The following is a 13,764-nucleotide window of genomic DNA, read 5'->3' as shown; positions in this document are numbered from 1 at the left end:
ACTGGGAGGTTTAAAATCCTGTTAACTCCCCTTACCAAGTGAACAGCAATCTGAATGGTGAACTTTTCATCAATTAGCTCAGTACTATTGGAAATTTTCAAAAGGCAAAATGCAACCTTTTGTCCCATATCCAGTGTCATGGCAATTGCCTACTGCAGAAATGTGCTCTGCAATCTGCTGCAGATTGTTGTTGTATAGCATGTGTGGGACAAAGTTCTGTTCCCTCACATGCACATCCCATCTTTCCAGGAATAATGGGATGGGTTTTTTGGTTTTTTTGTTTTCCATGTTGGTAGAATGTAAAATTGTTCTACTGCCATCTTGAGAGCTCTTTGCATGAAGGGTGATACGTATCAGGAATAGAGAGATAGTCATAGAGCAAAGGGTTGTAAGTCAACCCTATGAGTGAGTTACAACTTTATTCTTCTTTCTCAGACAACCAAGTGGCCAAAGGAAATTTGTTATAGAGAGGCTGCCCGCGGGTAACCCAGGTAGAACATCTGTCCTGGCATTGACTGAGGTCTGCCTCCACATCCTGGCACAAATCAGAGATGACTGGCTGAAACTAAAACAAGCATTCAGGGTAGTTCAGTGTCCTGTACAGTTCCATGTGCCCTTGAAGAAGGTCCACCCGGTAGAATGGAAATCCACTGAGCTTCACTTTACAGCAGCAAGTAGCTGTTCTAAAAAGCCTTCTCTGGGGGGACAACTGAAATTGTAAAATGCAAGCACGATTATTCTTAAATTGCAAACAGAGGTAAAATTACTAAGCTGATTACTTGTCTCTTGCCACTATGAATCAGGAAGAACACCACTGTAATCAGGGGAGTCAGTCTAATTTAAACCAGGAGCCAGCTCCAGCCCCCCTGCATTGCTAAGCCACGCCACATCAGACAGCACATACACTGGAGAGGGAGCAATGAGCAGCAGGTGCAATGTCATTGTGGCTGTGCAGAGCAAGCTGGCCTCTCCCTCATCAAAGAACAGACAATAGTTTTATGTCAGTGCTGCCTTTTGATGCATACTTAGCAACCACACGTTTCACTGGGTCAAGCAACCAATCCTAGACAGGTTTTCAGTTGGGCATGCAGTGTCTACGTGAAGAGCCGTGTTGTTGAGGCTCTTCAGAGGTATTTCTCTGTCTAACTGCACTGTGCAGCTGCTCGTTTTAGAGATTTTGTTTTGATTTTTTTTTTTTTCTTAGTTGGTTGTTACCACGTCTTCCCTCAGCTTGGAGTGTTGACCCCCTATCCTTGAGGTTAATTGGTTTGGTTCAGAAGAAGTGGAGTCCACGGGGTGTTCCTCTCAGGCCAGAGAGAAAAAAGGAAGGGAGAAAAAAAAACCCCAAGGTCTTAACTCCAAAATATGTGGGGTGCATTCAGGCTTCAAGTCATAAGTGATGGAATTCCACTCTTCCTACCTTTCTCACGGTCCCTTTTTCCGAGTGAGATCAGTACCATTCACGTGGCTTCATTTGTTGCTGTCCTTGTGCCAGCATTATCTCTTCCCCTCAGATTGAGAAGGTAACATGACTGATCGCCTCCAAACACAGGGAAAGCTGCTCCCTATCTCTATCTTTGGTGCCTGTGTCTCCTGAGAGACAAGGGCATCATCGCAGAATACGGGTGTCGTCATGGAGTCGAGATATCTGAGGGAGAAGGTGCTCACCCACTGCATCCTCCGTGCGAAGGATCTCCATGACCTGCAGCATTTGGAGGTTCCCCTCCAGTCCTGTGGGCCAAGGACAGCTTGTATCCCCACTGCTTTTGCAGATGCTTGGAAGGATGTCCTTTGCTTGCTTCTTCAGAGCCAAGGTGTTGAAGAAGGCTTGGCCAAGAAGAGCAGCCTTCTCTTAGTGAGCCAATGCAGTGAGGTTAGTTAGCCAGCGTAAGCCAGGCTCCATCCCAGAGACACTTCCATTTCTGCTTGGCTAGTTTGAGGCCAGCCAGTGGACATGCTGATGTTTTCATTGCCTCCATCTCCAAGATGTGACTAACTTCAACTCCTGTAACCTTCTGTTGCTGTGCCCTGACTGAAAGATACTTCACTAACTTTTTGCAGCTTAGCTGCTGCTGGAAGTCAGCTAAAGGACAAAATACCTTCCAGCAGGAACACATCTCACCTGTGCAGAGAGCTCCTGACACTCCTTACCTCTGTAAAAACTAGGCTGTTCTGGCACGTGGAGAGCAGCTGTTATGATAGAGAGCTGGCTAAGCAGTTTGCACTACATCCGATGTCTGTTTGACATCCATATAGATGTTCATTGCATATAACTCACTGAAATCTCTGTTCTAGTTTTATATATATTCGTACACATGGTTATGTTTTGTCTTCTGATTTGAAAGTTGTTTTTTGTGTTTTTTTTTTTGTGTTTTTTTTTTATGACTCTATAGAACATCTATAACCTAATAGTCATAACAGCTCTAGGAGAAGAACTTTGTCTTAAAGGGAGCCAAAGGAGATGAAGAGAAGATAAGTGGATTAATTGTGAATTTGTGTCAGGCTCAAGATGAGCAGCAAGAAATGATGACTCCCAGGCCTGTGCTTTCAAACTCTTAAAACAGTTGGCTCCAAAGAGAATGGCTTGTAGCTCTTTTTGGAGTCAGTGATATTTAAAATGGTCATTTGATGTTTGCATTATGGAGAAAATACAACTTCTCCAAGTTTATTTGCAGAATTGCTAGTACCTCATTTGGGTGCAATGCAGCATTATTCTTCCTTTGTGATCTCATGAGACTACAATATCCATGATTATTGGAGCTGAATCTCAAATCCTCTATGGAAGTCCAGGACTGGACTAGCTGACATTCTCTATAATAGCCTATTTTTCATAATATTTATATCCCAGACCAAAATGAATTTTCAATCAGGTAGTCATGAGTTCATGTTAGGATACAATTTCACATGCTATAAATTATTACAGTTCTACTGAACTCTTCAGTAATACTTAGTTACATTTTTTTTCTAAGCATATGGACTGCAACGTCCCATTTTTTCTCCAGTGAAAGAGAGCATAATTAATTCCCCGAAGAACAACAGGCAGGCCATGAATGAATGATGCGCTAGGAAACCCCTATGAAAGAACATTTATTCAATCAGATGCTCATCATACCGAGGATCCAGAGAAAATTCCTCGAGTTTCAATGAATAGACTACGAAATCTAATTTGTACACATCTGTGTGCATACGCTGTATTTGAAGACACGCACAGATATGCATGAATGTCCGAATTTGTCGCACTGAGTGACAGATGGTTTTGTGGGCATGACAGTGATGGGTTGACAGCTAGACTTGATGATCTTAGCGGCCTTTTCCAACCTTAATGATTCTGTGATTCTATGAATTTGTCTGGATGTGCTAATTCTTCTGGTTGCACACAGGCTGTCATCTACAAGACTTCGAATGATACCATTCTAATTTTTTCTAGAGCATCCATGACTCGCTGGTCCTCTAGACATTCATGCTAGAGTGTCTTTCATATAATATTTCTGCCCACTTTGGGTTATTGGACATATAATTCTTTTTAAAACTAAGTTCTTGATATGCCTTGCAGAAGCTGTAGTGGCATGTGAATTACATGCACTGAAACTGTATAGAAACTAAGCAACTCTGGTAAAATGAAAGTATATTTTGACAGGTCTTTTGTATGAGGAATATGATAGAACCGTGCTGAAAAATTCCATTTTCTGTTGCCTGAAGTATTTATAATGTGTCAATCCATTTGAGTTCAGAGGAAGACTATAAACCCCCCATTGCAGTCTGCTGCTCAGTGATATGCTATTGGAAATACGTTGGAGTAAATTTAGCATATTGCAGCACATGCTGAAGAGAAGGAGTACAGTAGCATTGTTCATCCAAATACTTCCTCTGTCACTAGTTAAAGTCATCTTCTGGAGAAAATAATGCTATTCTCATTGCTGAAACAACCTTACGAGCCACAGTCTTAACGCCAGTTCTGCTGATAATCCTCCATTTCCAGTCCAAAGCAAACTCCTCTCCTTGCCATCAGAAGCTACCAATGTTTGTAGAGGGAAATTATTTACCTAGGGATACATCCTCTTTTATTGGATGCATTATTCTTGTCCTTCCTTGCTGCTGATACTGTACTGCACACAGAGATCTGTTTCTTGTGGATCGTGTTTGCATCCTGCCAGGGTGGTGGAAAAGGGTGATTGTCCCCTCCATCCCTAAAACATCAGCAATGGTGAAGGTGAAAGAAACGGACAGCATGTACACTGGCAGCAGAAACTGCAGCTTTCAGGATACAAAGAACAACACCAAGAGAGCAGAAGTTTATTCTAGCTTGTGGCTTCTGCTTTCCTGAAAGCCATGCTGAGTTCAGTGGTCCTGGGATGATTGAGTTTGGTTTAGTTGGTCCTCCCAGTACACAGAAGAACCTTGTCTTTTGGGATGATGTGATCCCATAACATTTGGATACGTGTCCAAGGATGTGAATCCTTAGCCAGCAGCAAGAACTACATGACAGAAGGGTATTAAGGACCAGTTCTACCAGGTAAAATTCATTCCCCATCCCTAAAATATCAATTAATGTAAAGTCTTTTTCTTTTAGGACTTGATGTCTCAGCGTGCTCCTCTCATGCTCTCCTTGTACTTCACCCTTACTCCATCCCTGATATCATTTTCCCAGTCTTCTATTTTTCTGTTCTTCTATCCCTACTGCACCTCTCAGGCTCCATCAAAGCACAGCACCTCAATGAGGACCAACCTTGGTTTGAAGCGTGGCTGCTGTGGAATCCAGTCAGGCTCCTGCAGATCTAACAAAAATCATTTTAACAGTGGTGTGGAGTTTTAATGTGTATGGAGCCAGGCTGGATCATAAGAGGCCTGGCAGGTCCTAGTCATTCCAAGATAACTTGCTTCTGTTTGTAACCCAGATGGCTTGACAAAAATGAGGATGATGGTCAGATTGTCCGTGAATTAGTGCCTGCTGGAGAGTCACCGTTGCTGAAAAGTGAGTTTAGCCTGTAAAAATAGGTTTGGGTTTGAGCTGTGTGTGCAGCTAATTACTTGTTTTACTTTACTTAATAATTCATGGTAGTTCACAGCAAATCTGCTGGGCTTTATTTTACCATTCTTTTGCAGGGAGCTGTAGGTCATTCAGAGGAAGTGCCTCTGACCCTTAATTCCTACTTCATGTGTGGGATTAATTTGCATTAAAAAAAAAAAATTGTAACATTATATGTGTAGAAAGGAACTCTGATTTTTGATTTTGCAACTTGTTAGAGAACTGCTATGGGATTTCGTGTGTGTGTGTATTTTCTTATAGCTTTCTCTAAGCAATCTTGAATTGCCACTCCTGTTACAGAGAAAAATCCACCAATTAAATACTGCATTCCCAGAGAAAAATGCCAGGATATTACACTGCCCTTTTCTGTAGAGCTAGGGCTCCAATACTGCATTTTTCTTCAGAAAACACTGCTCTCTGCTTGAGATTCTTTCTGTTTTTATAAGAAAATTTTTGTACAGAAGAAAGTTTTTACATAGAAGTAAGTTTTTATTTAGAATGAAGAATTAAACCTATTGAATTAAACTGCAAGTAAAAAAACAAAAAAACAAAACAAAACAAAACAAAAACAAACAAACAAACAAAAAAAACCAACAGTGAATTCACCCCACTTTCCTGAGCTCATTTTTATGACTTGGTTATTATCTGATAGTGAGGAGAAGGAAAATATTTTTCTGTTTATTAGCTAACTGCTGCCTCTTTTATGGGTTGTTGTATATATCTAAGGTGTGACAGCTACCTTGGGTGGGTTGCCTGGCTGAAAATGCCACTCACACATCTTTATTTTGTACATTAATCTTACTTTAGATGTCAGTTATCACATCAGTGTGAAGACGGGAGATATCCCAGGAGCCAGCTCAGACTCCAAGGTTTTCATCAAACTCTATGGTGAAAAAGCTGACACCAGCAAGGAGACTCTCTTGGTCTCTGACAACGATCTGGGCAATTATTTTGAACGTGGCCGAGTGGATGAGTTTACTATAGATACAATGGATATTGGGAAGGTAAGAATTAATTGCAGGAGGCACTGTGCTTTGTGCAAGTGGCTGAATTCAGGATCAATATGTAGCAAAGGGTTGTAAAAAGGTCTAACATTAAGAAAAACATTTGGTTTAGGCCGCTGCATTAGCAGTTTACGTGCTGGCATGTGGAGTGACTATTTCAAGTTTATTTTCAAATACATACAGAAATGATTTGCGTGTGCACAGTGGAAGAGCAGGGTGCCAGGAGAAGTAGATTTTAATGCCGTAAGTAAACTTCGTTTTTGTTTCTTTCTGCTCTCATGGCTTCTTATTTATTTATTTTTTTTTAAGATCAATCGAATACTAATTGGACATGACAATGTGGGTCTCCGGTCTGGATGGTTCCTGGCCAGTGTCCAGATCACGGTTCCAGTCCAGGGAAGGCAGTACATGTTCCCCTGCAACCGATGGCTTGACAAAGATGAGGCTGATGGCAGGGTGGAGGTGGAGGTCTACCCAAGTGAGATTTTGCCCATTGAGAAATGTGAGAGAAGACACATTGAGAAATGCGTGCTTTTTTACATAGATAGGATTAAATTTGTATTAGTAGTGTTGTTAAGGACCAGGACAGGCATCAGAAAGTTCCTGTCCCAAGGGCCTTACCTCAACGAAGAAGGTAAATTATTCTGCTGTTGGGTTGTTGTTGTTGTCATTTTTCTTTTTGTTTTTTTTTGGTTTTTTTTTTTTCCTAAAAGACTTGGAAAAACATTAGCGCATCCACAGTTCCCGACCTTCTTCATTACCAGTACCAACGGGCTTTGCTTTTTTCACCATTATGTGCTTTGCTGCCCAAGTCTTGCACAAACACCCTATCCTGCCTGTATTACCCCGCAGTTTCATACATGTGAACCAAATCCCTACTGTCCATTTGACTCTTAGCAGAAAATACACTTTCTTTTAAAGCTTAAAACTTGCCTAGAAATCATGAGAAAACATGCTTTTCCTCTGCTCTGTGAAACTCACTCTCTATTATTATATTCTTGGCATTATTTAACCACTGAGTAGTTAATTCTGAAATGGAATTCCCTTTTAAGGCTCTGCTGACACTACTTAGCACTATAGAAATGAAAACTATTAGGTTTTTTCTCAATGAAGTCTTGTGCTATCTCATATTTGGCTTGGGTAAGAGTAAGAACAGTCACCTCATCTAAGTGACCATTTGTTTGTACAAGGTAATTTGATTTTGAACCTCAGCTCTCAGGAGCATTGTATCTGAACTTCTCTGCTGATTTAACTGATTTATTTTTGGACTAGTGATAAACTATGAAGTGTCTGTAGTTACTGGAGACGTGCGAGCTGCAGGCACCAACGCCAAAGTCTTCATGCAGATTTATGGCGAGGCTGGCAAAACTGAATTGATCATCTTGGAGAACAGATCGAACAACTTCGAACGGGGAGCCACAGACATCTTCAAGGTATGAATAGAGTCTTTCCTGCTTCTACATAGGGAAAGAAATGACCAGCCAACATTCAAATATCAAAAGAATAATTGGCCCAGTCATCAAGATAATTGACCTCGACAAAATTGCCAGCTCTGCTTGCCTCTTCTGACCTTTATTCATCTTTTTGAGGGGTTTCATTTTTCATAGAGTGACTTTTTTATTCTCAGGAGTTGATAGCAAATGTTTTATTGAAGGACATAGCCCTATAGCTGCTTTTGTTACCTTTACATTCAAAAGGAGACAATTACATTAGACTTCAAAAGTTCATAAACTTATATTTAATGCCTGAACTGATGTTATTGTCCCTACTTAGTTGGGATAAAGAAAATAAAGTATAAACAATTTCATCCCTGCTCCTAACCACCCTTCCCATTTATGATAGGTATGTTTCTTGATCCGATCCTACAAAGATCTGCTTCCATAAGTTATGCTGATGTACAACTGTCCCACAGATTTTGTTACCTGTAGCACTTGCCTGACATACACTGCATATTTATAGCAGCTGAGGTGAACAGCTTGCTCCATCATCTATTGGTCTGGAAAATATTTAGGTCTATACATCATGCCCATACCTCTTTCTGAGGAACTGTGGGTTGAGATCTGGCTAACCCAGCAGGAGTATCTGAACCAACAAGGCTGGTCACCACTAGATGACTGGGCATCCTCTCCTGAGTGGGATCTGTCTATGTATGGCCATCCTCCTCCTATAGCTTGTCTTCTTGCTTGGGTTTTCTTTCTCTTTCCACAGAAATCAAAATTTGGGGCAAAAGAATGGCCTGTGTTCTTACGCAGAGTGGGGACAGGTTGTGATGTCAGGGTATGTCAGAGTCACATCCTTCTGTAGTGTTGTAACCTCAAGAGACACCAATACCTCGACAGCAAAGGGCAGAGACCAGATGGAAGGAGAATGAAGCACCATCTCCTGCTGTATGTGCTAACAGAGCAGGGCTCAGCACTGCAGTGCCTTGAGGTCTCTGAATTTGCAATCCCACAAAACTGGAATCCATTTCATCACTAAAGTTAAGCACTTTATCTACTTGCATAAACTGCTTGGAACTATAGGAGTTGAGGTGTCCTTCCCATTGCTACAGGTTAATGGGGTGCCTTTATTGCAGTCTTTTCCACAGTTCTGTAATGGGTATTTCTGAGTTAATTTCATCACTTCCTGCCCCAGTTCCTTGCTTTATAGAATGGAGTTAGTGATCTTCATCAAATTTTATTGAGTTCTTTAGGACTTAAGAAGACAAACATTTTAAAAACTCCCACTTTCTTAAGACTCTTTGTAATTTTAAGGTTAGGTTTCTCTGATTTTAAAGGAAATAATGAGAATTAAAGCTAACAACTTCATGAGTAATAGCTATTAGCCACTATCAGGTATATATGAAAGCCATACGTACAGTCTGCTGTTTACATAGCCCTGTTTATTTTCTCCCTTGGACGTTTATTGCTGGTCTTTAATGTTCTGCCCATTTTTTGTGTTGCTTTTTTTTTTTCTTCTGGGAATGCAAGGCAGAAGCAGTTAAGCAATATTTGACAAACCTGTCTCTTTTATGATATGAATATTTACAGACAGATGTAGACAAAAATAAGATAGTGTGATCTGAATGCTGATCAGAAATGTCATCAGTTATGGACAGAGTGTGCAGGATGATTATAGCAAATCTAAGAGGAAAGCAAAAAAAAAAGAAAAAAAAGACACATTCTTTATGCCAAGACAGCTGGATCAATTTTAGTTTTCTGATAAGCATCTTGTGTGCAATTGATTTTGTTTAAATCTACTACAGAAAAAAAAAAATGTTTATAGACTGAAACTTCTTATGCCAAGTTGTGAAATTTTAGCCTGAAGCAAACGTTTGGAAGTTTTATAACGTATACACTGCCTATTGGCATGAGCAGTCATCAGAAACAGGTCATTGGTTGTTGAAGGATTGCACGGAGTAAAAACCTTCGATCCAACTTCTTAGGTAATAGTACAGACACATAATCTAAACCAACATGATTTTTTATCTCCTGTATTGACTGCAGAGATGGAAACCTTCCTTTTTATGCAGCCTCCCGCTACTGATGCATTGTAGTCATGAATGGATTGTATCCTCTCTGTAATAAAAAAAAAAATCTGAGAAGATATTCTTCTCATTTTCCAAATGTAAGTTGAAGAACAGTCTGTGTTCTTCCAGTGTTCAGGTCGTCTAAGCACAGTTTATGCTGCTTTTCCACACTGTTGTTATTGCTCCTGGCTTGGTTCATGTCTCATGCTAGGTGTTGAATATATCTTATTTATTTCAGGCACCAAGAAAGCCATGAGCTATTATGATATTTACGTATTTACTTTTAATGCCAACATGAAAACAATTTTGGTGAAAAGAAAAATGAAATAAGGAGCCAGTAAATATGAATTCAGCTCCTATCTCTACCTTGTTCTGGATGTCGTCAGATTAGTCTGTTCAAGTGAGATTTGTGTCACTTGAACAAGTGACATTAGTGTTCAAGTGAGATTTGGTAACAGGAAGTATGAAAACATGGAACAGGAAGGAGAAATTAATGGTGAACTTGTGTTCTAAAATGACCTTCTTCTGACTTTTTGAGTCAGACAGGTGTTTTGGGTGACGTTTTTGAGAGTCCATTTTCTGAAATGAAGATGTCTAATATTCTATCGGGTACTGACTTTTCCTTGGTGACAGATAGAGGCTGCAGATGTTGGCAAGATTTACAAGATTCGGATAGGCCACGATGGGAAAGGCATTGGGGATGGCTGGTTTCTGGAAAGTGTCACACTGAAGCGCCTTGCCACAAAGATGGATGGCTCCGATAAAAAAAAGAAGAAAAAGAAAAAGTCTGAGGAGGAGGAAGAAGAGGAGACGAAGGTGGAAGAAGGAATGGATGTCTATACGTTTGTGGCGCACCGCTGGCTAGCTAAAGATGAGGGAGACAAGGAGCTTGTGGTTGAATTGGTGCCCGATGGAGAATCTGAACTGGAGGGTAAATATAAGACAGAATGTGCATGTGTGTGGATAGAGCTGGGAGTTTAGCAGGCCTTAACTGTTTAAACAGCTAATGAGAAGGGCTAGAGAAATACCTTATCTCATGTTTTAAGATAGGCGCGAATGTTCTGTCACACTCCAGACAAAACCTTTCTTAGATCCAATAGGCCTGACATTTTTGGGCCATGCACTTTTTAGGAGCCAAGGAGCTGATGGTACATAGCTATTTCTGGGCTTCTTTCATCTCCCTTTGCAATTTCACTTGCAGAGAATACATATGAAGTCCACGTTCTCACTGGCAGTGTATGGGGATCCGGGACAGACGCTAATGTCTTCCTGAGCATCTATGGCATAGGAAGAGGAGACACGGGTGAGCGCCAGCTGAAAAGGTCCAATAACCTCAACAAGTTTGAAAAGGGCCAGGTAATGCATGAACTCAACTCGAGCAAGACGAAGGCTGGCAGAACTCTCTCACATATCATTCTAGACATTCCTTACCATCTCTACCTTATAAGGCTCTGTAGGTTTCTTCTTTCAGCTTAATGCTCAGATGCGTTTTATTTCTGAATAGGATTATTAAAGTAAAATAACCTCAAAACACTTTCCAGAGAAAATTAATTTGGATATTAGGCTGAATATTTTTCTGTATTGGAGCTACCTTTCTCATCTTCTTGCTGTAAGCATTCTGGTAATAACACTTCCTGCCGGGAACACCTGAAAACCACAAACTTTATATTGATATTGGAAAGCATTTGTGTGGCAGTTCAAGCACACTGGTGTTTAGATTACAAATACGCTTCCAAATGCTCTGCTCGATGAGTCAGGGAATAAAAGCAATATCACACAGCATGCTATAATTAGTTTATGATCCAATCCAATTAAACAACATCATTGTAGATTATATATTTGTCATAAAAATTATGGAGAAATATCAAGCAACTATTATAGCCAGAAATCATTCAAGGAATAATTTTGAGTATCAAAGAATCACAGAGACAATAAGCAGCAATGGAAAACTTGCAATTAGGAGAAAAAAAAAAAAAAAAGAGTTTAAGGTTGTTAAATAAGCTGTTAGCTGTGATTTATGAGCTTGGCACGGGTGAAACTGCAACCTGCACACGGTTCTTCGTTCAGTGGGAAGAGCTCCAGGCTGCAAATGTAGCATTCTCTGCTCCTGGGAGTAGAAACCCAACGTCTACTAACAAGTTAATCACGTTAAGATGCTTAAAGTGTTATGACAACAGGGCCCATCCTGTCACACTAATGCTGCTAATAAATGAGCCTCATGGTTGTGGTAAATGACAAAAATCTGCAGATTGAAATAAAGCACATGGAGGCACAGAGGGGAGTTTCTGTGGAGTTAATGTGTTTATGTCCAGTTCCAGATTCAGACTAGGGGAAATGCTCACCCTGCAAGTAATGAGATTTAGGAGAGTTAAACCTATGTGGAGGATGGGATGAGGTAAAGAAAGGAGGGAAGGGCTCAGCAGTTCTGTGGCTGTCACTGCCTCATAGAAGTCAAGCATGAGTGCTAAAGGGAGGCAACAGCCCTCTCGTGATTTTAATACATCCATCCTAGGAATATAGGGAAAACCTACTAACACCTTACAAGCAAATTACACCGTCCCAGCTAACACCTCTCTTTCCCCCTTTCTGGAAAAGAGTTATTTTCCTCCTGCCTCCTGCACAGGTGGACGTGTTCACCATCAAAGCCATTGACCTGGGTGAGCTGAAGAAGCTGCGGATCCGCCATGATAACTCTGGTAGTAGCCCAAGCTGGTTCCTGGAGAGGGTAGAGATTGTTGACCTCAAGGAGAGCACAACGTGAGCAGCCCAGTGCACCCTTTTCATATGGTTGGAAAAGGGGCCACGTTTTCCCAGACAGCTGGGTGAACGAGGAGTGTATTTTAAGAAACCATAAATACAGGCTTGTCATTGAGTGGGACCTTGTTTACAAGATGCACAGTGTGTTGGTGGGTGGGACTGTTCATAAGGACCTCAAGATGGGTCCACTCTTCCTAAGTATAAAATGCCTGAGAGGCCCTAGATTTCGTTGAGTTATCTAAATTCTTCTGAGTGTGAAATTAAAAGGATTCAGTCACACAGGGCTGACAGCTCAGCCCCAAAACAGCACTTTTCAGTAAGTGCTCACTAACCAGTTTATGGATTAAGTTTTTGCAAACAATACCACAGCTCAGGGATGGAAGCAGATGTACAGTTCAGCTTTGGGCAATGTTCATGGTATGTTTTTTGTTTGTTTACTTGTTTTCGTTTTGTCATCAAGCAGCTTCTAATCTGTGCTTATTTGTGTCATTAAAGCCTGTGAAGCCCTGTGTAAGTGCTGGGTGCTGCTGTCATTCTTGTAGGTATTATTTCCCATGCCAGCGGTGGTTAGCAGTTGAAGAAGACGACGGTCAAATTGTCAGGGAGCTGGTCCCAGTGGATGAAGCATTTGTAAAGAAAGATTCAGAAAATGATGGCCAGTCTCTTGCAACGCTGGGCCTGGAACAGAAAGGTAGATGTTGACAATGTGTTTCTTCCAGTGCAGGGTTGAATTATTATATTTATGTTATATTATTAGCACTGCTACGGGGCAATACCTGTTAACATTCACTGGGCTGTAATTCAGCCCCAGCAATGAAGTTTTCAGGTGTGAAAGTGTGAAAGGAAGTGCATGTCAGCCAGTTAAGAGTGAACACTCCTCTCTTTTAGTTGATTTAATAATCTTGCAAGATTGGCCAAGAAGCCAGGAAGACAGATAGTATGTTTAATCATCATCTCTCAGCTGAAACGTACAGAGTTAAAATGTAAGGCATAAATCTCAGCCAGTTCACATCATGGACTGGAATGTTTAAATACTTCTATGTGAAAACAAGCAGAGATTAAATATGATCAGGGAAACAGAAGAGACCTAAATTTGTCTTGGTTTCCATCTTAATGCTTATGACTGTTGTCCCCCAGAATACCTTCATCTCTGATGCAGCTTAATTTTGCCTAGAACAGTGATATCCTCTGATGCAGTGAGAGGTACTGAGTGCCCAGAGCTTCTGCATTTTGCTGAGCTTCTGCATTTTGCTAGCTTCACTGCCTGCAAAAGGTCATAAACTCTCCCTTAGTTCTGCCTCCAAAAGCTTTTCAATACATGAATATTTTCCACAGATTGAATAATCCTTCAGTTCAGGCGGACCAGCTGGTTGAACAGCATCTTGGAAACCACGCATCTGTCTATGGCAGAAGCTGCTATTTCAGAAACCTGGAGTAGGTTTTTGTAGCTCCGTGAAGGCTACGTGAGA

The 13,764-nt window shown here is 40.9% G+C and overlaps 1 protein-coding gene across 1 annotated transcript in view; it reads left to right on the top strand.

The window, feature by feature from the left end:
* LOXHD1 (lipoxygenase homology PLAT domains 1) overlaps positions 1–13,764 on the top strand; it is a 126,362-nt gene that overhangs the window by 51,329 nt on the left and 61,269 nt on the right. The window contains exons 15-22 of the mRNA XM_090131116.1: positions 4,896–4,972; positions 5,834–6,030; positions 6,340–6,532; positions 7,303–7,463; positions 10,172–10,469; positions 10,740–10,894; positions 12,162–12,295; positions 12,838–12,986. Of these exons, the coding sequence (XP_089987242.1) occupies positions 4,896–4,972; positions 5,834–6,030; positions 6,340–6,532; positions 7,303–7,463; positions 10,172–10,469; positions 10,740–10,894; positions 12,162–12,295; positions 12,838–12,986 (1,364 nt within the window). The remainder of the gene's footprint in view (positions 1–4,895; positions 4,973–5,833; positions 6,031–6,339; positions 6,533–7,302; positions 7,464–10,171; positions 10,470–10,739; positions 10,895–12,161; positions 12,296–12,837; positions 12,987–13,764) is intronic.

This window comes from Phasianus colchicus, chromosome Z, assembly GCF_987193195.1.
Source record: "Phasianus colchicus chromosome Z, bPhaCol1.hap1.1, whole genome shotgun sequence".
Lineage (NCBI taxonomy): Eukaryota > Metazoa > Chordata > Aves > Galliformes > Phasianidae > Phasianus > Phasianus colchicus.
The sequence above is the reverse complement of the archived record's forward strand: the minus strand, read 5'-3'. Positions and strand labels throughout refer to the sequence as shown.